Below are 16,416 nucleotides of genomic sequence, written 5' to 3'. Positions count from 1 at the left end.
AGCTAGTAAAGTGCCCCAGTTTACCTAGTACAGTGCTCAGTATAGCTAGTATAGTGCTCAGTATAGCTAGTAAAGTGCCCCAGTTTAGCTAGTATAGTGCTCAGTATAGCGCTCAGTATAGCTAGTAAAGTGCCCAGTGTAGGTAGTATAGTCGCCCCCACCACCGCTGCTATTACCTGCCCGCATCTTCTATTCCCCTCTCTGTGCTTGTAAACATTCACAGCAGCGCGCCTGGCGCTGCTACTGTGACGAGCGGCGAGCCAGGAAAGAGCGGTTCCCATAATAACAGGAAGCCGCGCTCTTTCCTGCCTCGTCACAGTAGCAGCGCCAGGCGCGCTGCTGTGAATGTTTACAAGCACGGAGAGGGCAATAGAAGATGCGGGCAGGTAATAGCAGCGGCGGTGGCCACGGGGGGAGCGGGGGACCCGCGGACCAGCGGAGGGGGGGGGGGACGGGGGACCATCATGACTCGCATACAAGCCGACCCCCCAACTTTTGGCCCCCTTTTTGGGGGTCAAAAATTCGGCTAGTATGCGAGTATATACGGTACTTAAGTCTTAAAAAAAAGCAGTTTAACTTACTTGGGGATTCTTACAGCCCCCCGCAGTCATCCTGTGGGCATGCTGCCCAAAATTTCTGAAGCTGCACCTTGGCCTAATGGTGTACTGAGGCGGTGTCCCCAGGCGGTGAGAGTACCTGGGGCGCTGCCCATGCAGCACCCCTTCCCCTTTATATGGCCTGCTGCTCCCAAGTCAATGTTGCTAACATGTTCCCAAATCAATGGGTGATTTTAAACTTAGTTTAGAGTGGGGACCCCGAGAGAAGCCTGCAGGCGGCGTCCCTGCAAACATGCTTCGCAGCGTGGAACTGGCATCTCTCTCAATAAGAGAAGGGTAAGGTCCCCTAAAATAAGTTGAATAATGTGTAATGCATAAGTTTGCTTCCATTATTTGTATTGTGAGATGCATTAGTTCTTATTGCACCTGTTCTACTGCAATGAGCACACTTGTGCCTTTGTGAGGCTTATTAGCCCTGTGCAGTGAGTGTTGCATACTAATGGTGTACTCTAGGTGGGAAGGTTCTGGAAGGTCAGGAGTAACAGCAAGCACAATAGATCGCTTGACATTGTTTGTCTCTTGCATTTCATTTTTTTTAACAGAATGCATTACACGTTTAAAAATATTGGATGATTCTGCTGCAATCATTGTGTCAGTACATAACGGACACAAAATCTTTTCGTACTCTAATGCTAACTTTGTATTGTACTGAGGACACCTCTTGTAACAGGGATTTTCCACTGCTTTGCTATCAGAATTAATCTGTCAGAAAACAGGGAAAAAAAAAGACATGCAGTCACTATAAACCTCTTGGAGCACATGAGATAAAACCAGTCATGTTCTCACCCCATCTGGTAGCAGTCTAGGACTGCTTAGTAGTTTTTCTTTCCCCATGACTTCCAGGAGCCAGCGAGGTTGATGCAGTTTCCATCGCTGCAAACACAGGAGGGACGCCAGATACAGCACTTCCGGCCTTAAATATTCTCTGGCACGCCCCCCTGCAATGAGACCAGTGCAGCTGCGATCGTTCCCTCATTCACTCGCAGCCACACATAAGACGCTGGAGAGACCACGCGCTCAGCTGGCTACATTTCAGCTACAAAATCCAGCAATAGTGCGGCTGCTGACGTCACCCCTCTGGCCTGTACAGACGCCGGAAGAAGCCGTACACTCTCAAGCTGGCCTGTCAACCGCTGCCCTTGTTTACAATCTGTCTGACAGAGTGAGTACACGCGGGGAAGCCCTTTAATATGCCAAGCTGCCACAGGTAATAGTGAGTTCCAGCTGCATGATTATAAGACAGAGGCGGCCAGGAGATGTGCATACAGGTCTCCCTCCAAATTAACCACGGGATGGTGGAGGGACAAAAAAGCTAAAAATGGGAGCCTTGCCCTCTAGGTGTTTCCTCTGCAGTAACACAAGTAAAACTGAGGATGAAGGGGGTGGAGGGGGCTTTTATAAAGTCCTTGGTTTTAGTGTTACCCCAGGAGGAGGTGGAGCACCACTCTCCTACCCTCTTTCCCTGAAGATAAGACCTACCCTAAAAATATGCCCTAGCTAGAATTTTGAGGTATGGTGTCCTATATGATGGCTTGAGAAATGTAGGTAAGGTAGTTTAAAGAATAGATTCTGAGATACTTCTAGAATTTGTTAAACGGGGTAAACTTAGGATACGTAAGAGAGTTAAAGAGGAAGGTAGTGAGAAAGTTCATGAGCGTGGGATTGAGAGCGTTCAACAAAGTGGGAGCAGCTCTACAGTAGGCCTGGAATCATGCACAGGAAGAAATTATGCATGAGGAAGACATCAGTACATCATTAAATGTGGTCAGGAGGGTATTATTGGACAAGTATGAAAAGTAATTGGTACAGGAGCTATGAAATTATCTGAAGGCAAGGCTTGAATTTGACTGACTTAATTCTGAGGTTAAAGGTTAGTAAAAGAAACGTTCATTGCTCTTAAGAGGTTTGGAAATCATAAGCCCCATACAAGTAAAACTTTTTACCTGAGTGTAGAGATTTTCCACTCCTGAAAAGGATGAGAGATAAAAAAGGTTTTAATGTAAAGATTAATACATTTACCAAGCATAAAGGCAAAAAGACAACCGCATTTATTTTGAACCAATTATGTTCCTTTAAAACTATAGTGTATACTCTAACAGCAGGAGAGGACATGTGTGCAATCCCTAAAATTTCAATCAAAAACTTAGGTCTGAAAATGTTATGGCAACTGCCTTGGAATGCAGGTGAATTAAGAGAAGTATCAAAGGTACTGAAGCATGGAGGCAGGCTTAATATGCAGGTTGGAGAACAAACCTCTCTCTATCTCTCTCACCCACACACTTAAAGGATCCCTTAAAGTGGACCCAAATTAAAAATACAAGATTTCAAAAATAAAATCTATTTTCTAAATTATAATAATAAATAGCAGCCTTTTTTCAGCTGCATGATGACAAATAAAAAATATTTTACATTTATTGGAGGAACCCCTCCCTTCCTTTCAAATTGCCGGGATTTTTCCGGCAAACTGGTAGAGTAGATGGTGTCCGGCAATGGAGAAATTGCTAATGGCTGCCCCCAGTATAACCATAGCTATGAAAAGAGAAGGGTGGAAAGCATGCACTGTAATGCTCATAGGCTTGAAGGAGTGTTTATTTATCTTTGTATGTGTCAGAGTGGTGCAACTAAATATTTTTAATTAAAAAAATGTTTGGTTTGGGTCCGCTTTAAGGCTGCAAAAAAAAAAAAAGTTTTACTCAACGGAAGTAGCTGCTGGCAGGGACAGGAGGATCGGAGCGATGCTGCGTGGACACCGGACAGCTGCAGGGGGCTGGTGGAAGCCCCAGGTGAGTAAAACTCTTTTTTTGCAGCCATAAAGAGAATCTGTATTGTTAAAATCGCACAAAAGTAAACATACCAGTGTGTTAGGGGACATCTCCTATTACCCTCTGTCACAATTTCACCGCTCCCCGCCGCATTAAAAGTGGTTAAAAACAGTTTTAAAAAGTTTGTTTATAAACAAACAAAATGGCCACCAAAACAGGAAGTAGGTTGATGTACAGTATGTCCACACATAGAAAATACATCCATACACAAGCAGGCTGTATACAGCCTTCCTTTTGAATCTCAAGAGATCATTTGTGTGTTTCTTTCCCCCCTGAGGGGGGAGTGCATAGCAGAACCACAACACTGAAGAACTTGGCAGCCTTCCAGACACAGGCTGACAAGTCTGACAGGGGAAAGATACATTGATTTATTACAGAGACTGTGATAATACAAAGTGCTGCAGTAAGCCAGAACACAGTAGAATAGCTTTTGGAACTTGTAGGATGATAAAAAACAGGATGCAATTTTTGTTACGGAGTCTCTTTAAGTGTCCCTTTAAATGACACCTGAAGTGAGAGAGATATATGAAGGCTGTCATATTTATACCCTATAATCTGCCTATTACTTTTAGCCACAGACCCTGAACAAGCATGCAGATCAGGTGATTCTGACTGAAGTTTGACTGGGTCTGTGGCTAAAAGTAACTGCATGCTTATGTCAGGTGTGTGATTCAGACACTACTGATGCACAAGAGATCCTCTAAGGCAACCATATCCCTCTCAGTTCAGGTGTCCTTGTATGTATATGGCCAATCTCTGAGCATTGATAGAACAATGACATACACATTTTATTTGGGTGAAATACTATAATTGATTTGACTTGAAACTAAAGTAGACAACTCTCCTGAAAAAGAGTCAGCAGGGTCATTCTCAGAACACAAAGCAAACATTTATACATACCTTCCTCCAGTCCCCTTCTGTCGGATTGCTCCCACGCCGCCGTCCTCTGCCTCATCCTCATTCGTCCGCAATTCCTTCCGGTAACTTCTGGAGTCGGGACTTACACGTGCGTGACCCATTGCTGGGAGCATTCTGCACTTGCACAGAATGGTCCCAGCTGCGTAATCAATACGGAGAGCGTGCGGCTGCAGTGTGCCCAGTGGCCGAAGTTACTGGAAGGATTGCGGACGAATGAGGAGGCTGCAGAGGACGGCGAGGGAACAATTAGGCTGAAAGTGGCAGGAGGAAGCCCCAGGTATGTATACATTTTTTCCTTACATTTTTCTCAGGTACACTTTAAAATAGAACTCTGGCCACAATGACAGGGAAAAAAAACATGTTAGGGAGAAAACCTCACCTACTCAGTAAGCCCTGATGGCCCTGGTCAGATTTTGAATTACCTGAAAGACTCTTCTCTCCCAGAAAAGCTCCATCAGTCATCCAGTATGGCAGCCACTTGCAGTCCCTACTGGTGATAGGTACTATGGGATTGAAATTATGGGAAATGTAATAGGCTAGTGGCAATGGGGGAGAAAATCACCAAAGAACCAGTGAAGTGCTGTGACACATTTTGCACAATCACCATAGTGCTAAGAGAAGTCTGGAGTAAGGCCCCATTCACACTTGCAAAACGCCAACGCTTTTGCTAGTGTTTTGCTCTGGCGATTAACGCGAAAAAAATAACCATTCACACTTGGCGATTTTTTGCGATTAGCGCTTCTATAGCACTAAACGCGATCGCCGGGAATTCGCCTAAAAATCAGAATCAGAAACTTTATTTCGCCAAGCACGACTGGTCGTGCGCGGAATTGGGCTTGGCATACAGGGCTGAGTGTAGAAATATGCAAAAATATAAAAATACAACAATCACATCAAATATACAAAAATATAAAAATACAACAATCACATAAAATATACACACAGAGAGTTGAGAACACAGATAGTACAAAAGTTCACAGAGCAACAGACACTACCGTGGGCAGGCTTTTACGGTAAGCCGACGTGTAGGGGGGAGAATGGGAGAAAGATCAGCAGATGGGAATAGAGTGCATAGAGTTCAGTGAGTTTACGGCTGAGGGGAAGAAGCTGTTCAGGTGCCTTGAGGTCTTGGTGGCAATAGACCGGAATATCTTCCCCAAGGGGAGCCGACTGAAGAAGCGGTAGCCTGGATGTGAGGGATCACTGGCTATCCTCAAAGCCCTGGAGTGCAGTCTTGAGTTGTAGAGGAGGTCCACAGGGGGGAGTGGTTTGCCAATGATTCTCTCTGCTGATCTTATGACCCTCTGTAGCTTATGCCTGTCGCCAGCGGAGGAACCGGCATACCAAACCAGGATGGAGGTGCAGAGGACAGATTCGATTGTGGCGGAGTAGAAACTCGTTAACAGTTTCTGAGACATACCAAACTTCTTCAGTTGGCGGAGAAAGAATAGTCTCTGTTGGGCTTTCCTCTGGATGAAAGTAGTGTTTGTTTTTCAAGTTAGATCGTTGGAGATGGTAGTGCCCAGAAGGCGTGCACAAGGAACTCTTTCCAGGATACAAATTTGCATTTGGCGATAATCGCTGGTGATTAACGCAAATCGCCCAAGTGAGAACAGGCCCATAGAGTATTATGGCACTAGCGCTTTAAAAAGCGCTAGCACTTGAGCGTTTTGACGAAATTGCTGGCAAAACGCTCAAATGTGAACGGAGCCTTAAGAGTAAGCGAATGAGGAACCATCCAGCAATTTATTATAGAGGAGAGCATGAGGTTTCCTACAGCTGATATTTAATCAATTTTCCTGAAGACACAGTTAAATCAACTTTATGAACATCTTCCCATCCTGCCAAACTAAAAATCAGAAGTCGGGGATTGGGTAGCATTATGAAAAAAATTTATCTTTTGAAAACGCTTAAAAAGTACCTCCAGTGAAAATAATGTAATAAAAAAAGTGCTTAATTTTTACAATAATTATGCATAAATGATTTAGGCAGTGTTTGCCCATTGAATCTTTCCTCTCCCTGATATACATTCTGACATTTATCGCATGGTGACATTTTTACTGCTGGCAGGTGATGTCACTGGAAGGAGAAGCTGCTAGCTATTTTGGCAGTTGGAAACAGCTGTAAACAGCTGTTATTTCCCTTAATGCAACAAGGCTCCCGCAGTGTGATGTCAGGACCTTGGTCCTGACATCACACTGTAGGAGGGGGTTCACCACAATATCAGCCATACAGAGCCCCCTGATGATATGTTTGAGAAAAGGAATAGATTTCTCGTGGAAAAGGGGGTATCAGCTACTGATTGGGATGACGTTCAATTCTTGGTTACGGTTTCTCTTTAATCTTTCCTCGGAAGGAACTGGCCAGCTTTCATGCAGCATGGCCAGCATGCAAACCTTTTCAAAGTACTCCTCGAAAAACACTGAATTCCTTTCTCAACTATGGAGGCCTGGAACATGGCTCTTCTTCACCTGCTCCGTACAGTAGCATAGCTAAGCAGCTGTGGGCCTCGATGCAAGTTTTACGATGGGGCCCCCCAAGCTCTCTATACATAACAATTGATACGCCGCACCAAAATCTGCCAATGGCAACTACAGTGTCAGAGGTGCAAGAAGGGGATAGGGAGCAGTTTGTTAATGATAACCACTATTCAAAGTATCTATAGAAGGGATTATTATGAGCAGAGGAACAATAGAAAGCTAATATTGCAGCTGAGAGAAGGCCCCTCTGGCCCAAGGGCCCTGATGCAGTCGCAACCTCTGCACCCCCTATTGTTACGCCCATGGCTCCGTGGATTAAAATGGAGCACTTAATCTAAGCACCTATATCAGCACTGAGTGCATTTGTAGAACTGGATGAGACACTGTTTTAACCTAGAAACGGATTGCCCCCAAGTAACGTTGAATATGTTTGAAGGGTCCCAGCGCTTAAAAAAAAAAAAAAAAATCTGTAGCGTTAAGGATAGGGAAGCCTCTAGATTAGGGCTCTTTCACATCAGAGCTTGCGTTGGAGAACGCTCAAAGCATACGTTTTGTTGTATGCCTTATATGCGTTGCACTGCAGTGAGTGTGCGTTTTTAATCCGTTTTCAATGCGTTACAGCACATAGAAAAACGCAGGTAATTTTTTTTTCTTAAGTTTTCAACTTTCTACATTGTTCCTCTGTGGCATTCTGGGACTGATTGCCTGCGTTAACGGATTAAAAACGCGCATAGTGTGCGTTTTACATTGACTAACATTGTAACGCATAAAGCTAGCGTCGGCCGAAAAACTGCACCTGGGTGCAGTGTAACGCAACGCACAAAAAGGCTGCGTTATATGTGAAAGCTAAAATGAAAGTCTATGGACTTTCATTTCACCTTGGGTAACGCAAACTTTACCCTTTGCGTTGAAACGCAGAAAATCTGCCCTAATGTGAAAGAGCCCTTATCTAGGCACAGAAGTGTAGGCATTAAACAGTAGTGACCTGGTGGTGTGGCAGATCAGGAGGTGTCAGGATAAACTGAGGTCAGGCAGGAGCACCTGTATGATATGGCTAGGAGGTAGCAAGATGAGGTGGATAAGCATTAGTAGGTCTTTCCTGTGAAGAGGAGACAGCCTGACCGCTTGATTACCTGCTGGGTATGTGGGAGGAAAGGAGCTTTGCTGCAATGAGCTGTGCCGAACATTTTAGGTCTGAGTGGAGGAGGCTACTTACCAGTAGTTGGCCTTTCTGAAGATCATCAATGGTTTTATTGACAGCTGATAACTTTGCATTTAGCCTAGCTATGCTTTCATTTCTTCTCTCACAGACTTGTTTCCGCATGTTTTCCAAGCGATTAATAGCTTGCTTTTCTTGATCAGCTAAAAGCTGCCGCAACGCTTCAGATTCTGAAGTCACCATTTTCACTTTCTGCAGAATTTCATCCTAGGAAAATAAAAACATTTTACAACCGCCTCAAACAATAAAAATCCCATTGTTTTTTGTCAGTATAAAATGTACAGAAGTAACTATAGAAAGAATATAAATAGAATAAATATAATGTAGATTATTATTATAGCAGCAAATAGTAGAGAGCTTCCGGGCACCAGTTGCAATTGAAGAAGAGAGCACATTTCATGTTAAAAGTGTAAAACTTGTTGCCTCTGAAGAAGCAGAGCTTGACTCTGCGAAACAGACTGTAAGGCTATAACACCTGCTTTTTAATCTTTGTACTGAGGATGAAATAAAGGTGCTTTCTTCTTCAATTGCAACTGCTGCCCGGAAGCTCTTTACTATTTGCTGCTATACTGGACTGTACTTATCCGGAGGCACGGTACATGCACCATCCCCTCAGTGGCTCTAGCCAGCGGTCTAGTGCCGGTCCCTAAAACTCCACTGTACTATATGAGATTATTATTAATTTTATTTATAAGCGCTAACATATTATGCAGCCCCGGACAATAAAAAAATACAATGATACAAAGGATGACAGACGCAACAGGGTTATACAACATAGGACAAAACTATACAAGGCAAATGGGGACGGGCTGGTTAGGTAGGTCCAGTAATACAAGTACAAGGCAGTCATAGAAAAGAAGCACACTATCATGTAGAATATAATAGGGAAGAAAGGACCCTGCCAAAGGCTTACAATATGGGGAGGGGAGATGGACACACTAGGTAGGGCTGTGGAATAATTATTTTTAATACTGTGTGGTAGGGGCCAAGTCAGTCAAGGAAGAGAGAAGGGCACTGCTGCATAAAAATACCCTTTATTGTGACCGGGTCGACACACAGGTTACAGCAGTGGGGGGAGGAAAGTTGTCTGACAGCTGTTTCGCAAGGGTTAACCTTGCTTCATCAGAGACTCTGATGAAGCAAGGTTAACCCTTGCGAAACAGCTGTCAGACAACTTTCCTCCCCCCACTGCTGTAACCTGTGTGTCGACCCGGTCACAATAAAGGGTATTTTTATGCAGCAGTGCCCTTCTCTCTTCCTTGACTGACTTGGACTTTGCACTGTTTGGGAGCACGCTGCAGGTAAGCCCAGTGTGACCTAGTATCCATTCCTGCCGCATTTAGTGCCAGTTTTTGTTCTCCTCTTATTTGAATTCTGTGTGGTAGGGGGTGGGTAGACATCTTGAAGAGATGGTTTTGAGGCCTTGTTTAAATGTGTGTGAAGGAGGGGGCAAGTTTGATAGACGGTGGAAGAGAGTTCCAGAGGGTGGAAGTTGCTCTTGAGAAATCCTGTAGGCGTGCATTGCAGTGGGATATGCATGGAGCAGTGTAGATGTCAGACGCTGCTTAATGTCAGCGGTGTCTACTTCTCCTTCCTCATTCATCTAGTGGAGTAATCCCTTCTCATGTTCTGGGCAAAATCATCTGTTCTACATACTTTTCATTGACTGTATGTTTCACTATACACAACACAATGCGTGGATAACATGCAGCCGATACTCTGCCTCTAATTCTACAAGTCACTGACCAACAATGAGCAAGCAGATCAGATGCCTGACTCTGGTCTAGTTGTGCTGGTTGCATGCTTGTTGTAGGTGTGCAACTCACAAAGAGCTAGAACAAAAAGCTCAGCATGACAACTGGCATTGTTTATAAGGGAATGAAAATGGCAGCTTCCATATTCCTCTCACTTTAAGTTCCATTTAAATCAGATGTGCATGCATAGCCATCTGTTCTACCTACAGAGCATTGTTATACACAACAAACCTCAAATTTAACAGCTTTGGCCTCTTCTTCAGCTTTGCTTCTAGCAATGTTTGCAGCGTCTTTCCTTAATGATGTCAGACGTTCCTCAAGGTCAGCCTGTGCAAAATGAAAAGGACTACATTAAAACAGATCAACATAAAAGTCATTTGAAAGTGTTGTTGCTGCTGCTGTTTTCTGAATGCCGTCCCTCCCATAATAAATTGCCAAACAGAAGTGCTCCTGCATTCGGTCACTAGGCAACCACAGATGATCAATGAGGTGTTAGTTTTCAGAGTTTATGCACATTCTGTTGCAATTTGTATACAAATTGGAAACAGGTCAAAGTTTGATAGGCCAAATTCCAAGCGGCATGCAGTTTGCATCAACATTTTAATCTGCATGCTTGTTGGGGTCTATGGCTAAAAGTATAAGAGGCAAGTATCAGTAGGAGAGCCAGACAATTTGCATTACTCAAAAGGAAATAGGAAATAAATATGCCAGCTTCTATATCCCTCTCACTTAAAGAGACACTGAAGCCAGTTTAAAAACTTCTTTTTACCTTTTATTTATGTGAGGCATATTTGCCCCTGTTAAAACGCCACTATCCCCCGGCAGAATGAGGGGTCTTTACCCCCCAAATCCCCTGGGGCACACTGCAGGGAGCGCTTCCATGAGAGGCAGAGCTTTTGGCTGTAGCTCTGCCTCTACACGCGTCTATCAGCACTGATCGCTGCCTCTCCCCGCCCCTCTCAGTCTTCCTTCACTGAGAGGGGCGGGGGAGAGGCGGATGGAGGCAGAGCTGCTGCTGAAAGCTCTGCCTCCCGGGGCAGCAAAATCCACGACCAAGAAAGTAGTGGATTTTGCAGGGGGGATTTGCGGGGTAAAGACCCCTCATTCTGCCATGGGATAGTGGCGTTTTAGCAGGCGCAAACATGCCTCACATAAATAAAAGGTAAAAAGCCGTTTTTTTAAACTGGCTTCAGTGTTTCTTTAAAGGATAACTGTAGTGAGAGTGATATGGAGGCTGCCATATTCTTTTCCTTATAAGCAATACCAGTTGCCTGGAAGCCCTGCTGATTCTCTGCCTCTAATACTTTTAGCCGTAAACCCAGAACAAGCATACAGCAGATCAGGTGTTTCTGACACTATTGTCAGATCTGACAAGATTAGCCACGTGCTTGTTTCTGGTGTTACTCAGACACTACTTTAGCCAAAGAGATCGACAGGGCTGCCAGGCAACTGGCATTGTTTATAAGGAAATAAATATGGCAGCCTCCATATACCTCTCACTACAGTTGTCCTTTAAAGAGGAACAAGATAAAAAGAGTGCCCGTTATGGAAGGCTCTCTATTAAAGCTGCCAGGTATCAAGCAATGGCAAAAACTCACTCCCATGCCCGTAATGATTAGAGTTCTGAAACTCTGCCTCCGTAATCCCCCCCCCCCCCCCCCCCAGCTATCTCAGAAAACTGTCCATATTTGCATGTTTATTACTGTTTTAGGTCTGGAGTTCTGCAGACAGTCCAGAGCAAGAGTCCAGCATTTTAAATGATGTTCATCAAAAAGAGAATCACTCCCACAATCAGTCCAGCATTTTGCTATTAATATATGGTACATCATAGAGAAGTAACAACTTAACATGTGATAATAACACTTATGTACCATGAGCTAAGCTGCTGCAATGGTTGTCCCCCCCCCCTCCCTTCATACTACAACTGCAGAGTTATAGTGCAGGGGAAGCCGTCTCCTGTCCAGATGGCACGCTTCAAGTCCTCTTTCCCATATCTTCTTAGGCCTTGTATCTTTGCTGGCACCCTCCCCACCCGCTGACCTTGGAGTCCCAGAGAGTGGGTGCAAGTGACAATACAAAAAGACATGAGACAGAGGAATCGGAGCACTCTGGCTGGACAGGTGAGGCCTTCCTCAGGGGTTTAACTAAGCAGTTGCCGCGGGGATTAGTTTCGGGTGCTTGAGAGGCAGTGGTGCCAGGCCAAATACTATACTAGTATTATTTGGACAATAAGATGCACTGACTCCCCCCCCACTCCCCACACACACACACACACACTTCTGGGGGTCAAAATACATTAAAACAAATTGTATGATGCTTGGAACTGGTTCTATCAAAATCAACAATAAGTGCATCGGATTGGCCCAATTCCAGACCACAGACTATGGGCTCTATTCACAAAGCATTACTGCATTCGGTAATGCTGAAAACAGCTGATTTTACCGATCACCTTCCCAAATTACAATTCATTAAACCTATCAACGCACAGAAAATTAATATAACCGACTAGTGGGGTAAATTACCGATTTGTGCGGTAATTGCCTCAGGAAGTGTCAAGAAATTACAATTCACAAAGATTTACCAAAATTTACCATTCGGTAAATCAGGCAAAAGTGTTTGATATTTTTCGCCAGCTCATAGCAGCCAGTAACTTACTTTTTCCATGCTCTCTGTGCGATAACTTGACAGACAGCCTTTTGGGAGAGTCAGGCAGCCAATAGGGAGAGCCACACAGCCCTGCTTCTCCCTCTAATTGGATGCGACATGGATTTCGGTGGGTCTTTCAGTGTATCAGAGCAGAGGAAGGTGACATTTTTGGGGGCTTTTCTGCGTCCCTTTAGATGTGAAAATCTGTATTCTGGCATACAGAAGAGCTCCCCCTGGTGGCTGCAGCACATCTAAAGGAATGACAGGATACACTGAACAGAAAACCCCGACTCATACATGCAGCTCCCTGCCTCACCGCTGCCCTGATACACGGCTGGTAAGTGACACTTACCAAGCAGGGCTTAGTGAATTGAGGCATGTTTGCTCAGTAAATTACCAATCTTCTGCCTCATGTGGACAGTATTCAGTGAATTTGGAAAGAGTAAAATACCGAATGAGGTATTTTACCGAACTGCTCTTAGTGAATAGCAGGGCTGTGGAGTCGGTCCAAAAATCCACCGACTCCGACTCCTCAGTTTAGGATTCCACCGACTCCGACTCCACGACTCCGACTCCTCTAATTTGCATATTACAATTTTGTTGATTAAAAGTATGTAACATGAAATTCGTCTCTTAACTGCCAACGCTTAGGAATTTTACAAGACAACTGAAGTGAGAAGGATATGTAGACTACTATATTTATTCCCTTTAGACTAAAACTAGTCCTTGGTAAGAGTACTTGTAAAAGGTGCAAACCGGAACAAAGAAGATCTATCAGGCCCTAGGCAATGTAAGTGTGGGTACATGTAAGAATGATGTGCAGGTACTCTGCAGGGGAATGAGGAGATTGTAAACAGACAACACCTCTGTGTTCAATGTGCACAGCATTCTCAGTGGATTCCCTGCAGCTCTGTGGGGAGTGCATATGTAGAGTATAGTACTACTGTGTAACAAAGTAAACCTGAAACAGATGAAATTAAAGTTTTATACATACCTGGGGCTTCCTCCAGCTGCCTTCAGAATAATCAGTCCCTCGTTGTCCTCCTCCACCACCTGGATCTTCTGCTATGAGTCCAGGTACTTGAGCCAGTCAGGCGTAGTGCGCATGCACACACTCCGCCGCCAGGAGCATACTACACCTGTGCAGCACTATTGCGCAGGTGCAGAATGTTCCTGGCTGTGGGAGCGGCATGCGGCCGGACAGCGCTGACTGGCTCAATTACCAGGACTCATAGCAGAAGATCCGGGTGGTGGAGGACAGTGAGGGACTGATTAGCCTAAAGGGGGCTGGAGGAAGCCCCAGGTATGTATAAAACTTTACTTTTCATCCTTCTCAGTTACCCTTTAATTTGTAGTCACCAAACCAAATTTTAATAACATATCAAATTTCATCAGCAAAGGGAGTGCATACATTTGCATAAATCAGCATCAATGCAGAATTATTTCCATCTCGTTGACCATCTCTATTAGTGACACAGCTACACATCAGGCTTTATTCTTACAGCATAGATGTTATTTAGTATATATAAGAGATTCCTGTGTACACATCATATATACAGTCACAATCAGATATGTATATCTGACCTTAAAAATACGGGGACTGCTTTATTGAAGCAGCACAAGTAACTAATTTTGATTGGTTTATTTCATTTTTGTGGACTAAGCACAGCTATTACTGTATATATACATTATTTTTAATGACTATTATCTGAGAAATATAACATTTTATCATATTTTCTATTTTAATTACAGTTACAAATTCATTAGGAGTCGGAGTCGGTGCATTTTTTCCCGACTCCGACTCCAGGCACCCAAAATTGCCCGACTCCACGACTCCGACTCCACAGCCCTGGTGAATAGAGTCCAATATACATGAAATCTGACCTATCTACAAACACCTAACATTTCTTATGGCTTGTAGTTTCTTTCACCTGAAACTCTTTGGTAGTTTCTTCCATTGGCATGACAGTATGGGTTCTGTGTGCCACAGACTCCCTGCAGATCACACAGATTTCTTTGCCATCAACTTTACAATAAAGCTTCAGTGGCTCCTTGTGCTTTTTACATTGGTTTTTAGTTTGCTCTTTTGCAGCAGAAGAAACGAGACGGTTAGAAATTTCCAATACATTTTCCAGAGGACGGACTGTCCTTAAAAACTTCCACCGGGATACATGTCGACACTGAGGGCAAGGAAAGTTACTACGGATTCCCTTCCATGTTTGGCTGATGCAATTTCGGCAATAGCAGTGTCCACAGTCTATTGAGACTGGATCATTGTAATGATCAAGACATATAGAACACGTGAGTTCTTCCTGCAAGTCCTTAACGGGGTTACTAGGAGCAGAAGCCATAACTGGGGAGAGGAGAAGAAAAATAAACAGAAGATAAAAAAATCGTGTGACACAAAAGTAAAGTGGGATTATAAACCCAAAACTAAAATTTCAGTAACTAGTTACATAAAAGAACATTTGAAAGCATTCTTAAAGGGGTTCTATGGGCTATAACCCCCCAGCATGAGGGGAGAGCTTGGTAGCATGTCAGTGGGGAGAGTCCCCCCCCTCACCTCGGGCTCTCCCCTCTGCGCTCCCCTCCAGCATTTAATAGTGGTTATGCAGGCGGCGGGGCAGCGGCAGATACATACCTTGCGCCTGGCTGGTGGTGATGCTGTGGCCGGGTTGGCTGGCGGTGATGCTGTGACCTGGCTGGCGGTAATGCGGGGCTGTGCTTGGCTGGTTGAAGTAAATGCTGGCCTGACTGCTGACTGATGGTGATGCTGTGGCCTTTTTGACAGTGATTCTGGGCTGGTTGGCTGGTGGTGATGCTGGGCTGGCTGGCCTGGATAGTTTAGGTAGCGCCAGGAGTCCACCAGTTAAGGTAGTGGCAGGAGCCCCCCAGTTCAGGTAGTGACAGGAGCCCCCCCAGTTCAGGTAGTGACAGGAGCCCCCCCAGTTCAGGTAGTGACAGGAGCCCCCCCAGTTCAGGTAGTGACAGGAGCCCCCCCAGTTCAGGTAGTGACAGGAGCCCCCCAGTTCAGGTAGTGACAGGAGCCCCCCAGTTCAGGTAGTGACAGGAGCCCCCCAGTTCAGGTAGTGACAGGAGCCCCCCCAGTTCAGGTAGTGACAGGAGCCCCCCCAGTTCAGGTAGTGACAGGAGCCCCCCAGTTCAGGTAGGCACAGGAGCCCCCGGTTCAGGCAGTGACAGGAGCCCCCGGTTCAGGCAGTGACAGGAGCCCCCGGTTCAGGCAGTGACAGGAGCCCACGGTTCAGGCAGTGACAGGAGCCCACGGTTCAGGTAGTGACAGGAGCCCCCAGTTCAGGCAGTGACAGGAGCCCCCCAGTGTATGTAGTGAAAGGTGCCCCCCAGTTCAGGTAGTGACAGGGACCCCCCCAGTGTATATAGTGAGTGACAGGAGCCTCCCAGTTTAGGTAGTGAGTGACAGGGACCCCCAGGTTAGGTAGTGAGTGACAGGCGCCCCCCAGGTTAGGTAGTGAGTGACAGGCGCCCCCCAGGTTAGGTAGGGACAGGTGCCCCCTGTTTAGGTAGTGAGTGACAGGGACCCCCAGGTTAGGTAGTGAGTGACAGGGACCCCCAGGTTAAGTAGTGAGTGACAGGTGACCCCAGGTTAGGTAGTGACAGGTGACCCCAGGTTAGGTAGTGAGTGACAGGCGCCCCCCAGGTTAACTAGTGACAGGGACCGCCAGTTGGGTAGTGACAGACGCCCCCCTTACCTTGACTACCAGTGTGCCCCCCTCCCCCGTTTTTGGGGGCTGGAGGGGGTCGCAGCATGAGGGGAGAGCTTGGTAGCACGTCGGTGCTATGAAGTGGGTACAAGTGGGTTGGGAACAACAAAATCACCCGACTCCAACGTTTATGAAACCTCCAACACCAACTCCAGGTACCCAAAAATTGCTCTGACTCCACAGTCCTGGCGTATGAAATATTTCTGACCTTAAAAAGCGA

General features: G+C 45.4%; 1 protein-coding gene across 3 annotated transcripts in view; it reads right to left on the bottom strand.

Annotated features, from left to right (window-relative positions):
- Positions 1-16,416, bottom strand: part of LOC137545751 (E3 ubiquitin-protein ligase TRIM39-like) — a 33,719-nt gene that overhangs the window by 12,575 nt on the left and 4,728 nt on the right. For 2 of the 3 annotated variants that reach the window (XM_068267331.1, XM_068267334.1), the window contains exons 2-5: positions 14,388-14,809; positions 10,042-10,137; positions 8,054-8,263; positions 2,561-2,583 (exon numbers count right to left, since the gene is read on the bottom strand). In XM_068267331.1, the coding sequence (XP_068123432.1) occupies positions 2,561-2,583; positions 8,054-8,263; positions 10,042-10,137; positions 14,388-14,807 (749 nt within the window). In that variant the 5' untranslated portion in view covers positions 14,808-14,809. Of the gene's footprint in view, positions 1-2,560; positions 2,584-8,053; positions 8,264-10,041; positions 10,138-14,387; positions 14,810-15,097; positions 15,316-16,416 lie in introns of those variants that run through there. The other variant, XM_068267332.1, reaches the window with a different exon arrangement.

Source organism: Hyperolius riggenbachi, chromosome 2 (genome assembly GCF_040937935.1).
Source record: "Hyperolius riggenbachi isolate aHypRig1 chromosome 2, aHypRig1.pri, whole genome shotgun sequence".
Lineage (NCBI taxonomy): Eukaryota > Metazoa > Chordata > Amphibia > Anura > Hyperoliidae > Hyperolius > Hyperolius riggenbachi.
This window is presented reverse-complemented; position numbering and strand designations above follow the sequence as displayed.